At 40.2% G+C, this 17,103-nt stretch overlaps 1 protein-coding gene across 2 annotated transcripts in view; it reads right to left on the minus strand.

Moving 5' to 3' along the window:
* cntn5 (contactin 5) overlaps positions 1 to 17,103 on the minus strand; it is a 108,060-nt gene that overhangs the window by 64,135 nt on the left and 26,822 nt on the right. For both annotated transcript variants that reach the window (XM_061047060.1, XM_061047059.1), the window contains exon 2: positions 11,731 to 11,848. In XM_061047060.1, the coding sequence (XP_060903043.1) occupies positions 11,731 to 11,785 (55 nt within the window). In that variant the 5' untranslated portion in view covers positions 11,786 to 11,848. The remainder of the gene's footprint in view (positions 1 to 11,730; positions 11,849 to 17,103) is intronic.

Here is a 17,103-nt window from a genome sequence, read left to right on the forward strand (position 1 = left end):
GGTATTTCTGAGTTTAAAAATTGTTAAGCAAAGCAATTAGTAGTTGGTTGGTAGTCAGTTTAACAGTCTATCTGGCTGAGAATCGGCTTTATTGAGGTCTGGAGCTCCCAAGTCAAGTCAATTTTACAAATTTTGTTAATTGAATCCCATTTTCAAGGTTGTTTGAAAATGACCACTAAATAACAGCACCACCAGCATCACAGTATTCCTCTGATCAATTCAGCACTGACACACACAAAGAAAAATCTTTCAAAGAAATTCAGCAGTGTCAGCTGCCACCTCTCCTGGGGGGATTTAAATCAATATATTTGTAGGTATAAGTCGAAATAGATGCATTCAAACAATTTTAAGACCCCCCTAAATGTGTGTGACACTTGAAAAATGATGCTAAATCCTGGTAAACTGATGCTTCATTGTGAACTACTTCTAGTCCTGAATAAGTGAAACAAACCTTTCCAGGAGATAAGTTGTGAACATGAGTAGTATGACTCTGCACAGCTCAGCATTTCCCTGCCTGACAGCTGTGCTCCTGACAGCAGCACTGTGGTTTAGAGAAGCAGCGAGTGATGACAAGGAAAGAGCTTTTTATGAAATAGGTTGATACTGTTGAAATATGACAGCTGCATGAGTGTATGTGTCAGGTTTGAAAATACTGTAAGGAGAAATAGACGAGAGTTCTCTTGGTAAGTGGGAGATGTTAACATGTCATTGCACCTGAATGAAAGTTGCCACACAGACAATATAAAAGCAATAATGTTTAGAATAACAAAGTAAAGAAGGCCATCAGGTCTTATTTGTTGCTGGTGAATGAATGCAGTAGTGTTGATGTTGGCTTCCATCTTGACTTCCATGAATCAAGTTATATCCAAAACTGTTTTAATGTTCATAGCACACACTTTGAATGAAAATGAAAATGAAAAGAGCGGAGGCTCCAATCATAAACTGGGAACAACACAATTGCATGCAAGTTGTACCGGGCCTGCACAAGGGGAATGAGCTCAGGAATCAGAGTGCCTGAGCCAAGCGATGACGTTCTTCAGTGTGAAAATGGCTCTGTGTTTAGGTTGACACTGTTCTGACATTTTCAGTTATGTTGCAGGTGTTGATTAGATAAAGAGTCAGTTTGAAGGCTGTGTTGTTGCACTGCTTAATTGTACTTCATTATAGATTCCTTTTTTCCACCCTGATATCTGTGGGGGTGGAGCGTGTTACATCGGATGATAAGAGTCAGAGATGACACTGGGTGTACTTTCAGTGACGGCCAGTATTAGATCCTGACTGGAGAAAACAGTAACATGGGATATTTAGAGAGATGGTTTTAACATAGCTCATCTGGTTGTTTTCTGGTTAATTAGCTGAGGAAATATATATATAAATGTATACATCCATACATTATAGGCAAACAACCAAAATTCATGAAATCTTTAAGAAAAGTATAGAGAATAACATGCTTGTTCAATCATTTATTTTTTCATCTAAAACATGGGATAAGTCCTACATTGTGGTGCGACCAATATACCAGTATAACATGAGTCAAACCAGAAAGCAGTCCAATAATAAAAAAATAAATAGGACAGGCAGTAAGAATGGATACAACCAGCAACACACTCACACACACAAAGCTGGGTTATAAAATGCAGAGCCATGTGCCATCACTCACTGCGAGCTATCTGACAACACTTTTTAACAGCATTTATCCCCCATTAAATCATAATCATGCATTCAAAGAAAACAGTGTATATTATTTGGTGAATAAACCTTGTTTGACTGAAAATCATTCTCAGTTAAAAAGACATCCAAGTGACCAGCGGAGTTAGGTAGCTAGACTCATGTCAAATTGGCCGCGGGCTGTGGGTCAGTAATTTACAACCATCAATGTTTCCTCAGGCTGAGAGCTCTTCTAACATACCGGAAGCTAGCAGGATTTGCTAACTCCCCGTGGTGAAAACAGATGGTATTAGAAAAAGCTACACAGCTGCACAGAAACTTCCCATTGTGGACTGAACACAATGGAAATAGCCGTGCAGGAAAACACTTAAAACCTTTTTTCCCTCTGGGTGACCCTCAAAAATAGAAAACGTCTTGCACATGGGTGCAACTTAGAATCCGGATTTGACAATAAGTTTAAGTGGCAGTTGTCTGTTATTCAATTTTGTGCGACCTCACAGTTAAATGGCAGTGTGTGAATCTACTTACAGTGGAAGCACTGGAGTATACATATTTTCGATACCTGTCACGGAATGTTTCAGGGACACCCTGTCAATGAGAGACTATTTATTCTGCAAACTGTTTTGTCAGCTGCAAGTTTCTTTTCTCTGGAAAGCAACATTTTATAGACTGGAGCTGAATCCTGACAAATGCAAAAAAAAAAAAAAAGAAAGAAGCTTTTTTGTTTGTTTGACTACTGCAGTCAACAGGCACTTGCTCTTGTCAGCTGTCACCTTCATCTGATAAAAGCAATGACCCTTGCAGTTCCCGCTGATCCTCATCTTTCACAGGGTGCAAAATCAGAAACACTCATTGTTGTTGAAAAAGGCTGCACCTGCTGCCTTTCGGGGAAGCTGCGGAGCAATGCCATCGGTGATCGTGTCAGGTCTTAACATCTCCCCCCCCCCGTCACGATAACATCAGCAACGGAGACAAAGGCCGTTTTAGACTTCAGGATAAAGCGCAATATGTTCCTTTACCTTGTCCTTTTTTTTTTTTTTTACCCCAGACTGTGTGTTACCTTTAATGGAGATCACCTTTCAGTGTAAAAATAAGCATTTTAGAACGTGTCCATGCAGAATAGAAACCTACAGTGCGGACACAACAGGCTAGCACTCACACAGGGGTAAAGGTGAGGCTAAAGGAAGAGGACGTGTTTTAAGGCAGTAGAGGAGAGACCTGGGGAAACTCATCTACTTGTATTGGATCATTGGGTTGGCACATGACAGTAGAGAATGTGCGAGTCTCAGGTTGGTCTGCAGCCCCTTGAATATGGTGAGCAAATTAATTTGAATAACATACAGTAAGGAGGTGAGACGCTCACGGGGCCTCAAGTAGACCGACATGATTAGCCATGGCCTGTAAGATTAATGAAGACCTTCACAGGGAGATTATATTGACTGAAGCTGATTATGCTTGAGACCATTTATTCAGTTGAATATCATTACAGAACGAACAATCCATACATCATATGCAACCTCACCTCACCTCATATCACGGCGGACTACTTGTTAAAACCCAGTCATTATTTTAGACCCTCGGTGTACTTTGGGAGATTGTGTGAGTCGCTTCAACCTTGCCAGAGACGCAATGAAGCCACAGCGGTGATGAACGATGGGAGGGATTATGTTGTCATTTCTCTTAATGGGAAGTAAGGAAGTCTCTATCCAGCAGGATCTGTTAGTTGGAACATTAGATGGGATGGTTTGAATGAGGCAGGACAGTCACGTATGGTGGAAACAGAAACAAAGGGGATTGGACCTGAAAGGCGACTGCTAATGGAGAGCTTGTGTCGTTCAAATTAGGGTATTTGGAATAGGAAAAGCATTAGCTTGCGTAATGGCGATGCAGGCAAGAGTCAAACCAGAAAGCAGTCCAATAATTAAAAAAATAAAAATAAGACAGGCAGTAAGAATGAATACAACCAGAAAACACACACACACAGCTGGGACACATTACATTTGGGCAAAGAGAAGCTAAAAAAAAACGGGAAGAAACGGACTAAATACTCTGAGGCAGGCAGGTTACAATGGACAGGTGAAACAAAACAGGCGTGGGGCATGCTTCCAATGTTTAATGCTTCATAAAATGTGGCAGACAATAACATCCTAGTTTCCTCGGCCAACAAAGGAGCCATCCAGTGCAGCCTTCTGAGCCCAACATATCACGAGAAAAGAGCTGGCAGAAATTAAGAACTATCTTTAAAATACACCGGTTAGTTAGCTAGTTCTTGTGCAGCTGCAGAGGTTGCTAGGCGACAGGAGCAGGGCTTAGAAATGGATGGGTAAGGGTAGGAAGAGCTGGTGATGGAAATGGGAAATCCACTATATACCAGACTGAGCAGTCTACCAAGGCCAGGTCTTTCTTAAGCTGTGACTTTGTACTTTGTGGGATTCTGCCTGTGAATTGTGACAAGGCTAACGACCAAATACTGATGGGATGTGAAGCTTCAGAAACATTAGGAAAGTAAAGTTACAAAATAAAACGAATGCATGACCAGGAGCACGATGAGACATGCCTCAGATCTAAAATTCCATTTCTATCTTCTGTATCTAAAATAATAAGCAAAGCATGACAAACGTTTCTAATTGGCAAATCAGGCTGTGCGGCACATGTTAGACTCTATTTCACAGGCTTTGGCGTCAGCACACAGGCTCATTGTATGTTCTCATGCACTCTGAAACACAATTTCAAAAAATCCCAGGGTACTGATTGTAGTGTTGATGGCTGTACCCTCGAACGCCAATGTGACTGCCAAGACTTGAATGTTGCGTCCAACGCTTTGTGCCTGCAGAAATCAACAATGACTTCTTTTTTTCTCCTCTGTATTTCAGTTCCTGGGCTCAAGCTTTGAGTGTAGGAGAGGCCCTCAGAGCTCAGGTTCTCCTGCCAGATGGAGAAAGTCCATCATCCCCTGATGGTGGGACCATAAATAGATCCCAAAGTGTGTGTATTTTTATGTACAGTGTTGATAACCTGCAGAACAACTATTTATTCTTTATTTATTGTGCATTAGAAAGTTTACCTCAAAGGCTTCAGAGTGACTTTTAACAAAGCTCTGCATTTTAATGTTTATTTATCAAGGTATGCAATCACAGCAATGTATTCATTGCATGGTCCAGCTCCAAGGAGTGCATGCAAATACTCATCCATTTCTCACATGCAGCCATATTTCTGGTGTATGACTCCTTCGCCCTTGGTGAAAATGACTTCATGCATCACTTATACAGCGGTGCACATCTATATTCCCTGCAAGCTGCTTTTAATATTGAGGAACCTGAGAGTCAGACGCGGAACAGTTAAATTACTATTCCACACTTAACACAGAGAGCAACATCATATTTCAATCAGAGGCAGACTAGAGGGAGAGGAAAAAAAATAGCCCCAGACAACATGCCAGCCCGGCCCACTTTTAGAGATGAGTGAAATCTAATTGTGCTGGCCTCTCTGTGTCGGTGTGATTTAAATAACTATGGAACAAAAAAGGGACTGTGCTGCAGAGATAGGTGCAAAGAAGAAACAAATGTTACATGGCACCTATTCTCTTCAAAGTGATGGTTTTTTTTAGCATATTCACACAGAACAGTAGGTCAAAAATCCATTACAAAAGCCATCATGTCAAAAGTATCATAATAGACAAAGACTGCCTCACACCCCCGGGAGTGGCTGCCATCGCTCCCGCTGCTGATAATATTGAAAGCCAGTTTGAAGTGCAGCACTTTTACTAAAATGTGACACATTCCTGACTGGAGAACACTCAGCTCTCAGCGCTGTTTTGAGTAGAATTGGGGAAAAAAAACCTTGCTTTTATCTATTTTCTTCGTTACCTATGGTCCAACAAAAGTAATTGTTGGGCAAAAGGAAAAATTCTCATGAGATCATAAAATCTGTGGACTTCAAATTCTACATTGTGCTGTCTTACATATGTAAACCGATTATTTTCCTTTTACAGTTTAAAATCAATAACATGGTGGTATCAAGACTGTAGAAACATTTGCAACACAAATTTAATCTAACTGATGGTCTTCAGTTTTATTGGGGCCTTGCTTAGCTTTAGATGAGAGGATGGATAATGACAGGAATGACAAATGTGTGTGTGTGAGTGTGTGTGTCAATCAACTGAATTTATTCTGTCTAGTAACCAGTGTAATGATCGACTCGTCAAATCACGCACAAGACGTTATCAAAGTCATCTCAGAATACACTCCAGCTGCAAATGAATTTACTGTGTAATCTGCAAACCTTTATATCAATGAACACAATGGGATATTTCAGTATGAGAGACATTATTACCATTAGTTTTTGTGGTGTCAGAATGTTAATAAAAACTGCACTGGGTTAGTTGTTTTAATGAATGTGATACCAGTAAATGTTTTAAACTGTAATAAATCAGTTCAACATAAACACACGCTTGTGCATTAAGCTGCCACAAAATCTCAGACGACAGTTTCACTGCGATGTGTGCAGAGAAAACAGCCGTTGTTAAACCGGACATGCATTTACAGCATGCTAATGTGAAACCAGTGTGAGTGAGATTTAATGTTCGTCCTATGGAAATTATTTGGAGACATAATCATTGCTCAAAGGTTAATGACTTGCCATTTAATAATTTGCATTTCATCACATTTGATTGACAGCAAAAAAACATGAACAGAACTCCCCAAAGGGGACTGTCAGTTCCTGTGACATCATTCAGATACACAGTTTTCTTAATTGGAGACTTAATTTATGAGCTTCTATTTGTCTTAAACCTGCGATTTTTAATTGTTGGTGCTTCAGGAAATGTATTCACCTTTTAAATGACTATTCTGAAAAGTGGACACGGTCACATACAGTATTTCTCTCAACATGCAATACCAAGGTGGAAAAATCAATCCAGGGATAAAACCCTAAAAGTCCTGCGAGAGACACCACATTTTCTGGGAGGCAATTATTTTGGGAAGCAGAAAGACAACTGGGGTGAATGAGGTAACAGAGAGCAGAGATACAAATAATGAACAAGTAGAGCAAATTCTGTCAACTCTATGCACTCAAGGTACCCTGGAACCAACTCCTAAGATTAAAAAAAAAAAAAATCAATGGACAGAATGGACTCAGCTGAAACAAATTAACTGCACAAGCCACTAAAGTCCTGTTTATAAACCTGATGAACTCGCTGAAGTCTTGATTTCAAATCAACAGCTTACCCATGTTGGTCTTTTTTTTTTTCAAATGAGATGATTGCAGAAGTTTAGCTCAAGCTTTAATACAAACACCTGTTCTTATACTGAATCATCTTTGTGTCTAGGTTTCAGAGCTATTGTTCAGCTTAATCAGGAATATACATTTAGTTTGTGATGATACTCACCATGATATGATGATAATATTGAGTGGGGTCAGAAACAGGGCCAGGATAGAGTGAAGGGTAAGTTAAAAACATGGTCTTGTTGTCCAATGTAAAACATTTAAATGAACCTGTACTTGGTCCAGTGAAGGCTTTGAGGTTTTTTTCTACAGAGACACGAGGCAGTGTTAAAATGTAAAGCTCAACTTGCAGCATAAATTCTCTTTCATACAGTCCCTATCAGACTAACACCATGAGAAACTGGATGATTTTATAGCCTCCCTGTTTTAGATAATTAGGGGGACCAGACCACTTAGGTTGGAAGATGACCATATGATAATACTAATGTGAAATCAAACCAATCTAACACAACACAGAGTATAAAGAAGGTTTTTTTTTTTTTACATGAATGTAATTTCATATCAACACATAAAATATAAATAATAAAATAAATAACTGAAGTCAACATTATTGAAGCCGGTACTTCCCCCTCCCTTCTGGTTTAAATGGTTTATTCCTGGAGCTGATGAGCAGGTGCTCTGGCTTCCAAACTCTTTTGACTCCTCCCCCTACTGAGGAAGCAACCAGGAAGAGGTGAGTACTTTTTGTGATTTAAAAAAAGAAGGTGTTGAGTAAGCTGTATGAGTACATATAAAACAAAATTATGACAAAAAAAACATTGAGATTGAAATTTTTAAACAAAACTGAATGTTTAACTAGACATTTGTTTAAAAAGAAATCAATGCATGAGCGGACTACTGTTCTGTGTCAGGAAACCTTCAAGGAAAATACCTCCTGATTTCCATTTTACTTTTAACTAGGAGAACTGTTCACATCGTGTTACTGACTCTACAAAGATCTTAATGCATACTGTCGAGTAATGATTCACCCATCAGAGTCCCACATTGGACATTGGTATTCAAGAGTCTGTTGATTTTCCATTAAGTTTCCATTTATTTCACCATCACCTGCAGTAGGAGCCATGGCCTTTGCTATTATCTCACATCAAGCAGACAGACACCCACCACAGATGAGGCCTTTTCACGAAACTCTTAAGTGCCTGTGTTGGTCTGAATAGCTTTCAATAGTCAATGCACTTTGCGGTTACACTGCCATTGAATTTCTTTTTCTTTTTATTATCTTTGAATGTGTGTCAGTCTGACTCATTCATTCTGCAATCTGATTGACTTCGACTGACAAAATATTTTTACACATCGTGTGGGCCAAATCATGTTATCTTGTTCAATTCTTAAAAGCTGATCAAAAAAAAAAGAGAGTTTCTTTATGCTCTTAAGAGGGTACCAGCACAGTATGTGACAGCTAGGTAATGATGCTGGCTTTCAATTTGCCTTGAGAAAAATACATTTTACTCCATCATGCCTTTATCTGGTTCAAGAGCTGTACAAGACAAAGCAGTGGAGCTGTCAGAAGTGCAATTATCACAATTTTGCAAATATCCACCACTCTCTGTTATACACTGCAGCACTGAAGCAGCAGGACCTGTGAAATGGGTCTATGGTCTATGGTTGAAGGTGTCTTTGGTTCTGGTTATAAAGAGAGATTATCTCTGGTTTAAGTTTTTCATTCAACATCCTTTCGGTTTATGTGTACATTGGCGGCCCCTATGGACAAAGCAGTACATTCTATCTCTTTGCAGATTTGTCCTGTTTTTGTGCAAGTAGCATATCTTTTCCATTTTAAGTTGTATTTTTTGGCATTTTTGGATTTGATATTAAAGCTGAAGAGAAACAGGAAATGTTGGGAGCAGGGAGTGGGGGTTGACATGCAGCAAAGAGCTGAGCAGATTCAAACCCACTTCAGCTAGGACGAGAACCGCATAGCCTCCGTACATTGGGTGGCGGACATCACCCCTGGTTCCCCAAGTAGCATCTTTTAACAAAACAATGTAATACTCCCGTCTTTGTCAAATATTTCACTCATGAAGAGTCTTTTTGACACCTGCCCCGCGGCAGAAGTTTCAGGCATTTAAAATAACTGTATAGAAATAATCAATCTTGTCAATGAATGTCTCACTTGCTTTTGTGGATCATTTAGAGACACTGGTAACAATTTCAGTCAGTTTCATAACCAGTTAAAAACTTGTCACAGGGGCTTTAAGCAGTGTGTCCTATACTGTTTTGTAAGTTGATTGTTTGAATGTGCCTGTATGAGAGAGCAGCAGAATGTCTTTCTTTTGAATGTATATGTTTTTGCGTAGTACATAATTTGAATGAAGGGTAAAATTGATAAAACATTGTTACATGGATAATGATTGAAATAAGTAGTGAGCTTGTATTGTCAATATTTCTCCCACACATCCCCACGCCTCTCTAAAATCCCTTTCACCAACTCCATGGGGAGGCGAGATTTACACTTTAAAGACAACTGCTTAAAATGCTCATGATTAGACGACAATAACCCTCCGAGTGCTCAAATAAAACCATAGAACAGTTTCCTCTTTTGGTATAGACACAGGGAATAATACATAGAGTAGTTTACTGTACACATTATTCTATAGAGGCTTTATTCTGCTCTTTACCTACAAAGAATGATGTGACATATTGAAAAAGCTTTGCTGTTTGTTTATACTGCATTGTTGCTTCTTATCTTGTCCATGCAAGCACAAACTGTTACTACCCAGTGGTGCAGGCTGCAGCAGTGTCCGACAAATTAACTACCAAGGTGTTGAATAACACCAAAAACACTATCTTGAGCATAAAACCGTCGACCGTGATTGTAGAAGAATAAATCATCTCGCCATTTTTGCTTACGAAACAGTTTGTGTAAAAATAATAATTGCTATTAGAATTCCCAATAAAATTAAGAAGAATGCGGTTGAAATATATCACTGTAATATGCACTATATGGTCAACAGGCATAAACCTATGAAAATTAATGTTTTTCTTATGCAAGGCCAGGCAGTGCAGAGTCACAGACTCAAAGAGCAGCAGTGTTACAATGTAAGAGGTTACAGAGAGCCAGGGTCACAATGAATAACCTTCATTCCTTTATTTTGCCCTTTAAAAGTCTGATGTTTGCCATGACATAAAGCCAACACAACATGCCATAAACCAGGGGCATGCAAAATGTCACCTTTCAAATCTCCTTCATGTTAAGATGGTAGGTACCCCCCAGGCCCACCTGCAGAATCAGCTGGGCCTCTGAAAGTCCCGGTGAATTAATCATTCCCACTATATGATTTAAATCAATGTGTGCACTTTCTCTCAGTAGTGGAAGCGCTAGCCTCATGGCTAACATTAGCTCCCTCTGCCTGGCTCCCATCAGCCTTTGGAGCCAACTGAAATAAGTGTCTTGTTGGGGTCAGATGTCCGAGCCAGCTCCCTTCTTTTCTTCTTCTTTCTTTTCTGGCATGCTAACTTAACTTTGCGCAGGTCCTGGCATGACAATACTCATCCCAACATAACTGGTATAACAGTGAAGTTCACTGGGCGCACCAACGTGGCTAACATTACACAAAAAAAAGGCTCATGTCACTTTAAGAAAAGGGGGTAACATTTTGAAATAGGCAACATTTAACTGAAGCGACAATTGATAGAATGGGTATTTTGGGGTTTTAGACGAAATGGTGAGTATTTCGGTGTAAAAATCAAATTTGGTCATTAAAATTAGGATGGACCATGTTTGTTTTGCTAACCTCCATGGGCCCTCCCGATGTGACATGTAGTAGTTTGTAGTGCTTGTGATCACAGTTTACCAAAAGCATCATATCCAACATACAATATATACAGAAAAAGATTTAGTCTGTCCTCTCTCAGGATAACTGCCATTTATTCAGTCTCTAACAGACCCTGGAAACCAGACCAAAAACTTGAGAAACAGTTGTCTCCATTTAATGTTACAGTTTAACAAGCAGACCAGTGCGGTCAGCGCGCTCTGTCTGACTCGCAGAGCCCAGCTCTGAGACGCACGCAGTGCATGAACCCTGGTCTGGTGGGTTGAAAGAACCATTAAAAGGGCAGAATCCATTAGAGCGCTAAGCACATGCTCAAGACTGACTGAGAGAGATACTTGATCTGGAACTTCAAATTGTGCAGTTCCTGGATACTATAGGAAACTCAGTGTAAGGAGCAGAGCAGTGTCATGCTTGGGTTTTACTCCTACTGGGGCTCTAAAGCACAATAAAGGAAGACTCTTAAAGGTGTGTTTCATAAGCACGTTTCAGGGGTTGTTTTTCTTTTTTGATAAAGCACAAAAGTATCTATTAGGTCGTATTTCTCATGCCAACCAGGCCTTCCATTAAAAACCAGTCACAAAAAGAGGACTGTGAAACTACAGCAGTAATGCAGCCTTTATCACAGGCTGATGCATTTTCTGAGCGTCTGTGCTGTTTACAGCCACAGCAGACCTCCGCTGAAAAGGTGTGGAAAACCCTGTCAAAAATCTCAGACTCAGAAGCCAAACAGAATAGAAATGACCAATGAGCCGTGGCGTCTTCACTCCTTCTCAGATTTAAGTGCAGAATTCATCATTTCAAAGATGTGGCTTCATCCGCCAAGTGTGAAAATACAAGCCTGCTCTCACATCTATAAAAGATGATTCTGCCGGCTGCATCACATTTACAACTGCCACGTACACGGCAGATTTCACTGTGTGCTGTACAGTTTCTTCTTAAACCAGTGCTCAAGAAAACAGCTTTTTTCCTACAATTACGAGTGAACGCTAGCTTTTGAATGTCTTACCTGAAAGGCCACTGATGATAGACAGGAGCAGAAATGGTTTCCATGGTGACCCCATACTTGTAAAGAGGGTCCCTTCTGCAAAAATGTTAGCAGGTCTGCTTCTTCATTAAAGCTGCGCCTAAAAGCAGAGAGAGAAAATAACATCAACATAGCTCTCATTTGAAGACCCATCCTGGAGAAAAACCACAGAACTCTAAATCTCATTAGATGATATCCCTGCAGTTTGGATTAAAAAGCGTAGATAATATGAGAAACAACAATTTTGTGTAAAAATAAGAGGTCTCATTGTACAGTGGGTTTTGTTATTCTGCAGTAATTGGTGTAAAAAAAACAGCCAGAGCCTGTGCATGTCTTCTTATTTATAGAACAGACTGTGTGTTACAGAGGCATTAGTACGATCACAAACATAATGTTTAAATACGTGACATAGGGCATGTGGTGTTGCTACATGTTGTCAGTTTTTATCACTTCCTGCTTTTTCAACACTCTCTAATTGCCTGCAGTCTCTCACAGCTCTTCAAAGTTCCCCCTCATACTATGAGACTGTTGCAGGGCCGGTGCTGGAAAAAAAAAAAAAAATCACACGTTTCATGGAATCAGTCAGATTGTGAGTGGCACACACAGCACTAATGAGATGGGTTATCAGTCATTTGTCACCGTTAAATGTATTTGTATACAGAAAAAGCTGGAGCAATACCCAATGTTTGCATGGCTTATTTCCAGAGCTTGTGAACTAAAAATTTCTCAACCTTCAAAGCAAATGAAAACTAAAGAAGTGTTGCTCTGATATATATTTGAAGATATTTAAATGTGTTCGTGACAAACAAACATTCAAGTCCTCTCACATTCAGTTCACATGAATGAAAGTGACACGTGTGTGCTCCAAAAACACAGTGTGAAGAGTTTGTGTGTATAGTGACATTGTCGTTTAGGCTTGCAGCCTTCAGATTGTGTTGCTGCGACTGTGAATCGATGACACTGAGCAAACATGACAGTTAGCTTTATGTCTAAAACAAGATGTTTCCCACATTAATACAATCATGCGTTAGCTTTTAATCGCGATATCATGTTCCAAAGAAGAATGCAAAGTGGAGCCTCTACAGACGGGAAGGGCCAGAGAAAAAACTGTCACAAATATTTTCTTATGGTGAAGTTTCTACTGAAGTAGGGGTGTGCGCGATCAGCTGACCACAAGTCAACACCCTCTCTGGTCAGCCCCACAATTACTAATTGGTTTGAATATTTCTTATCAAATCAGGCCCGTAATGCCAGTCAAATTCTAAATCTAAATAGTAACGCAGCCGTTAGCCAGTGCTGAAGCTCTAGTTAATGGCTGCTACTGCCCTAATGCTCTACTACCGTGATGTAAACTAGCACAGTAGACAGATCTGATGTCGTAGTGTGTTGTATGTCGGCTGTGCCAATGTGTAGCCACGTTCAGCACAGGCATGTGGACATCATTTAAATTTGCGTTTAACCAACCCCTGTGTGTTGCTTTCATGATATTTTACTGCCATCATAATCAATAGTGTGGTTTTAAGTTCTGTACGAGAACCTGGCTCCAAAAGCAACATTGACATTCTCGGAAAAATGTGTTAAAGAAAAGCACCGGTACTTATGGATGCCAATAGCACTAATGGGATACATTTCATGTAATGAGAGTAAGACCTGCTGACCTTGTTAGTCTCCCACACTGCCATTCTCTTCAACCAAAAATAATAATATCTCTTCTCCATTAATGTGACACATTCAGACTCCTCTTGAACACCTTTTGAATGTATACTCGCCCCTCTTTGTTTCTCTCTCTCTCTCCCTCGATCTCATCTGCAGACTCTCTCTCATCTTCGTTTAAGGTGTCTGTCATTTAGCTCATTAATGCAGCGGCACAGACAGCTCAGAGGTTTGAGGGAAGCATGTCCAGATCCAGCAGGAGTCGTCTCTCACATCCATCATTTATGCCTCCTTGTCTTTTTGCCTCACCTCATTTGCTCCCTGTCCTCCCAGAATGCAACAGCAGCCGTCTCAGCGGGTTAAACAATTAGTGACTTGGCAATCAGGCTGTCTGTTATTTGGTGAGAGAGAAACAAACACAACGATCCGTTGTCTTCTTGATATATAAGTTGTTTCGTAGTCTTTTTGCAAGTTGCTCACTGTCTGTAATCAGGCCGAGTTCTCTTTGAGTTTAAGCCCTTTCCCTTCAGCTGGAAATAAATGAACTAACTAAAAAATGAGGGGGCCACACTCTATATCGCTTCTTCTTAGTTTTTACTGTCTATGCTCACTGATGCAAAGAATTAAATAGCTGAAGGTCTGCTGTCTAGACAGCTGTCTGCAAGGGATGGTGAAAACATTTCTCCTTTTTGGAAAAAGGTTCTCGCCCTTCTCACCTCACTGTGAACTTTTGTTACATCTCACTTGCAAACAGCAGCATGAAAATAGAGCAGTGTGATGGAAAGTGAGCGGAAGCCCATTGCATACATTAAAACACCACAAATCCCCGGAGGAAAGGAAGCCTTCTCTGTCCCTTTCTTCCCTGTATTCTTGGCTGCATGGGTCAGCTTGTCGTTGTACAAACCCCTGGCTACATGTTGGAGGAACTGAAATCCAGCAGCAGCAGCAGCAGCAGCAGCAGCAGCGTATCTTGGCAGAAGAGATGACAAAACTTTTCCAGGGTCATGTTCAAACCAAACTCAGCACTCATGAAGCTTTTCTCATTTTGCAAAGCAAGAAGGATACTTTTCAACCTCAGGCCTAACCAAACACCGAGAGACATAATCTGAAACTCTTGCTGTCTCACCCAAGCGGCAACTTTTCAGTGTTGTAAAATGAAGCAATGCGGAAGTGCAGAAAACTACAGCTCCACAAGTGTCTGCTTGAGGCTGGCTGCAAAAAAAACCCGAAGTCCCATACACACCCCACAATAAAATGTCAATTTTTGACAGCAGAAGTTGTGAACACCCTGTTACAACAAAACGATTTTGGTCTGATTAGTCAACGTCTTTATCGACACACACTGTACAGGAGGTGGATTTTTGTCTAACTCACCCTTTCACTCTCTCACCTCAGCTCCAGCTCTTTTACTGTTGTTAGGTTGACTTAAAGTTCAGTAGAATCAGCATTTCAATATGGCAACCCCCATGTATGAGATTTTTTTTTAACATCATATGGTAAACTTGTCAGGAATTTAAGAGATCTCTACGCAGACTCCGCATTTTTTTTTTTTACATTTTACTGCCATACACATCCTCACATTAGCATGTCCCACATATCAACAATCTGTGACACTGAAACATTAACAATTCAGTTATCCTGCTGCAGCTGTCAGTCTGACACAGTACAATGACTAGTTTGATGTCTCGTCATAGAAAAAAGAGCTGAACACTGAGCTTAAGATCATTCACGACCCACCCACAGTGAATATGAACGTCTCCAAGAAGACAATACAACTGAGGAAGAAGAAGAGGAGGAGGGAAGTATCACATCAGATCCGACTTGTTATTTTACAAGTATTGAAAATAAAGTAGTAGTTTTAAATAATGACTCATCTGAATTTGTAAAGCCACAAAATAAAATATATAGTATCACAAATCTGTCTGTAAAGTATGAGTCATTATACAGTGAATATAGGTCCTGCGTCTAAACTGAAAGTGCCATTAAACTACTTTTTTAGAACCTTAAATAGAGTTACAGGGTTTTTGGATGTGAAGCTCTTCACTTGTCAAGTATTTATCGCTGAGAGAGAACACGCGTCTCTTGTGTACACCAACTAAAGCTAGTCTGCACTCAGACAACCAAAAGTTCACCCCACTCGACTGCACAGTGTCTCTCAGAACTCAGACAGACATGTCATTTGTGGACGTGGCTTTCACTTTCCACTCATACATATATACCTCAAGGAGATGATAAAAAAAAAAAATGCTATAGAATCGGGTCGGCTTCACAAACAAAAAGGCTTTACACATTACAAGAGCTACAGAGTATGGAAAAAAAGGCTCAGTTAGATAGGAATAACACTCAACCAATGATGACACAACAGACAGGAAATATCATGCAAAGCAATGAAAAAACAAATAAATAACCCACAATTAAATAGACAAAATAATCCTAATTCAACTACCCTCTTAAACATATCATATGTCCACTCTTCTGCCATCTAATGCACACAGACTGTTGTGCAGATTGAAACTAATGAATCTGGTCCAGCAGAGTAACTGTATATCTGAGAGAGGCTGATTTTTTTATGTCTTTGTTTCCCTTACAGTAGTAGCCTAGAAAAACAGCACAATGCTTTCCACTTCTCCATAGCACCGTGCAGCATTTCCAGGTGTGTCCCACATAGATCAGTAGGGCGGTGAAGCTGGATCCTGGCACACTTCTGTCCAGGCGATCACAGCACAGCCAGATGGTTATTAATGAGGTAGTGCGCAGGGTGAACCAAGGTGCACTGACACTTCTTAATGCAACGCCTCTACCTGGTCTCGTGTCTGTGTTTTCCACACGGCGTGTTAACACAGGAAACTAATGCTGACAATGTTTGCCAGGCCGAGGCTGGACAAAAACAAGCATCGCCTGATAACATTAGCACAGACGCTGCACTCTTGTCAGCCCCGAGTAGCTTCATCATTGTGTATTTTTTTCAAGACCAGACGGTGACAAAAGAAATAAATGAATGATGTTTGCACTTCCACAGCACAGTGAGCCTTTGCTTTGTGCTGTTATGGAGCTGTTGCAGTACAGTTAAATGCCCGCTATTCATCAGCTCTTAAATAGCAGGTATTTTAGGCAAAATTAATCAAATTGTGGATTAACTGGCTTGTTTCCCTTTTTTTGTGCTCCAACACAAAGGCGTCATACACCTAGCCACTTTATTTTTAAACAGAGGGATAAGAGAAACACAGGTTGAGTCACAAAGGCAAGCGGAGGCAATGATGACTAATGTAATACCCAGATAAATCTAGATCCTGATTGTAATTATCGTTTTCTGAACCCCGTCTCACCTTGTCACAGATTCCAATTAGCATACATATTGTGCATCGAGAAAGTGCCATCCTCGTCGAGTGCAGCACTTGTTCCTGATGGCACATATTTCCTGTGGTTTTTCCATCATGAGGTTTTTATTTTTAGGTTTTTGATCATTTTAAATACAGCGTTTTGCTTTGTTTTGTATTTAAGATAAAGGGATGAAGGAGGTGTGTCTGATAAAAGCATTGTTTTGGTTTGAAAATCTGCTGTGAAAGTCCCATATTAACCCTTTGAATTGACTGATTGATTTGGCACCAGTGATCGAACACCTGTATCATACAGGTCAAGATGTAGATATATTGTTGTATCAAAATTTTGTACCATCCATCCGTTGTAGCTTTTGCACATGTA

The sequence above is a fragment of the Labrus mixtus genome, chromosome 9, assembly GCF_963584025.1.
Source record: "Labrus mixtus chromosome 9, fLabMix1.1, whole genome shotgun sequence".
Lineage (NCBI taxonomy): Eukaryota > Metazoa > Chordata > Actinopteri > Labriformes > Labridae > Labrus > Labrus mixtus.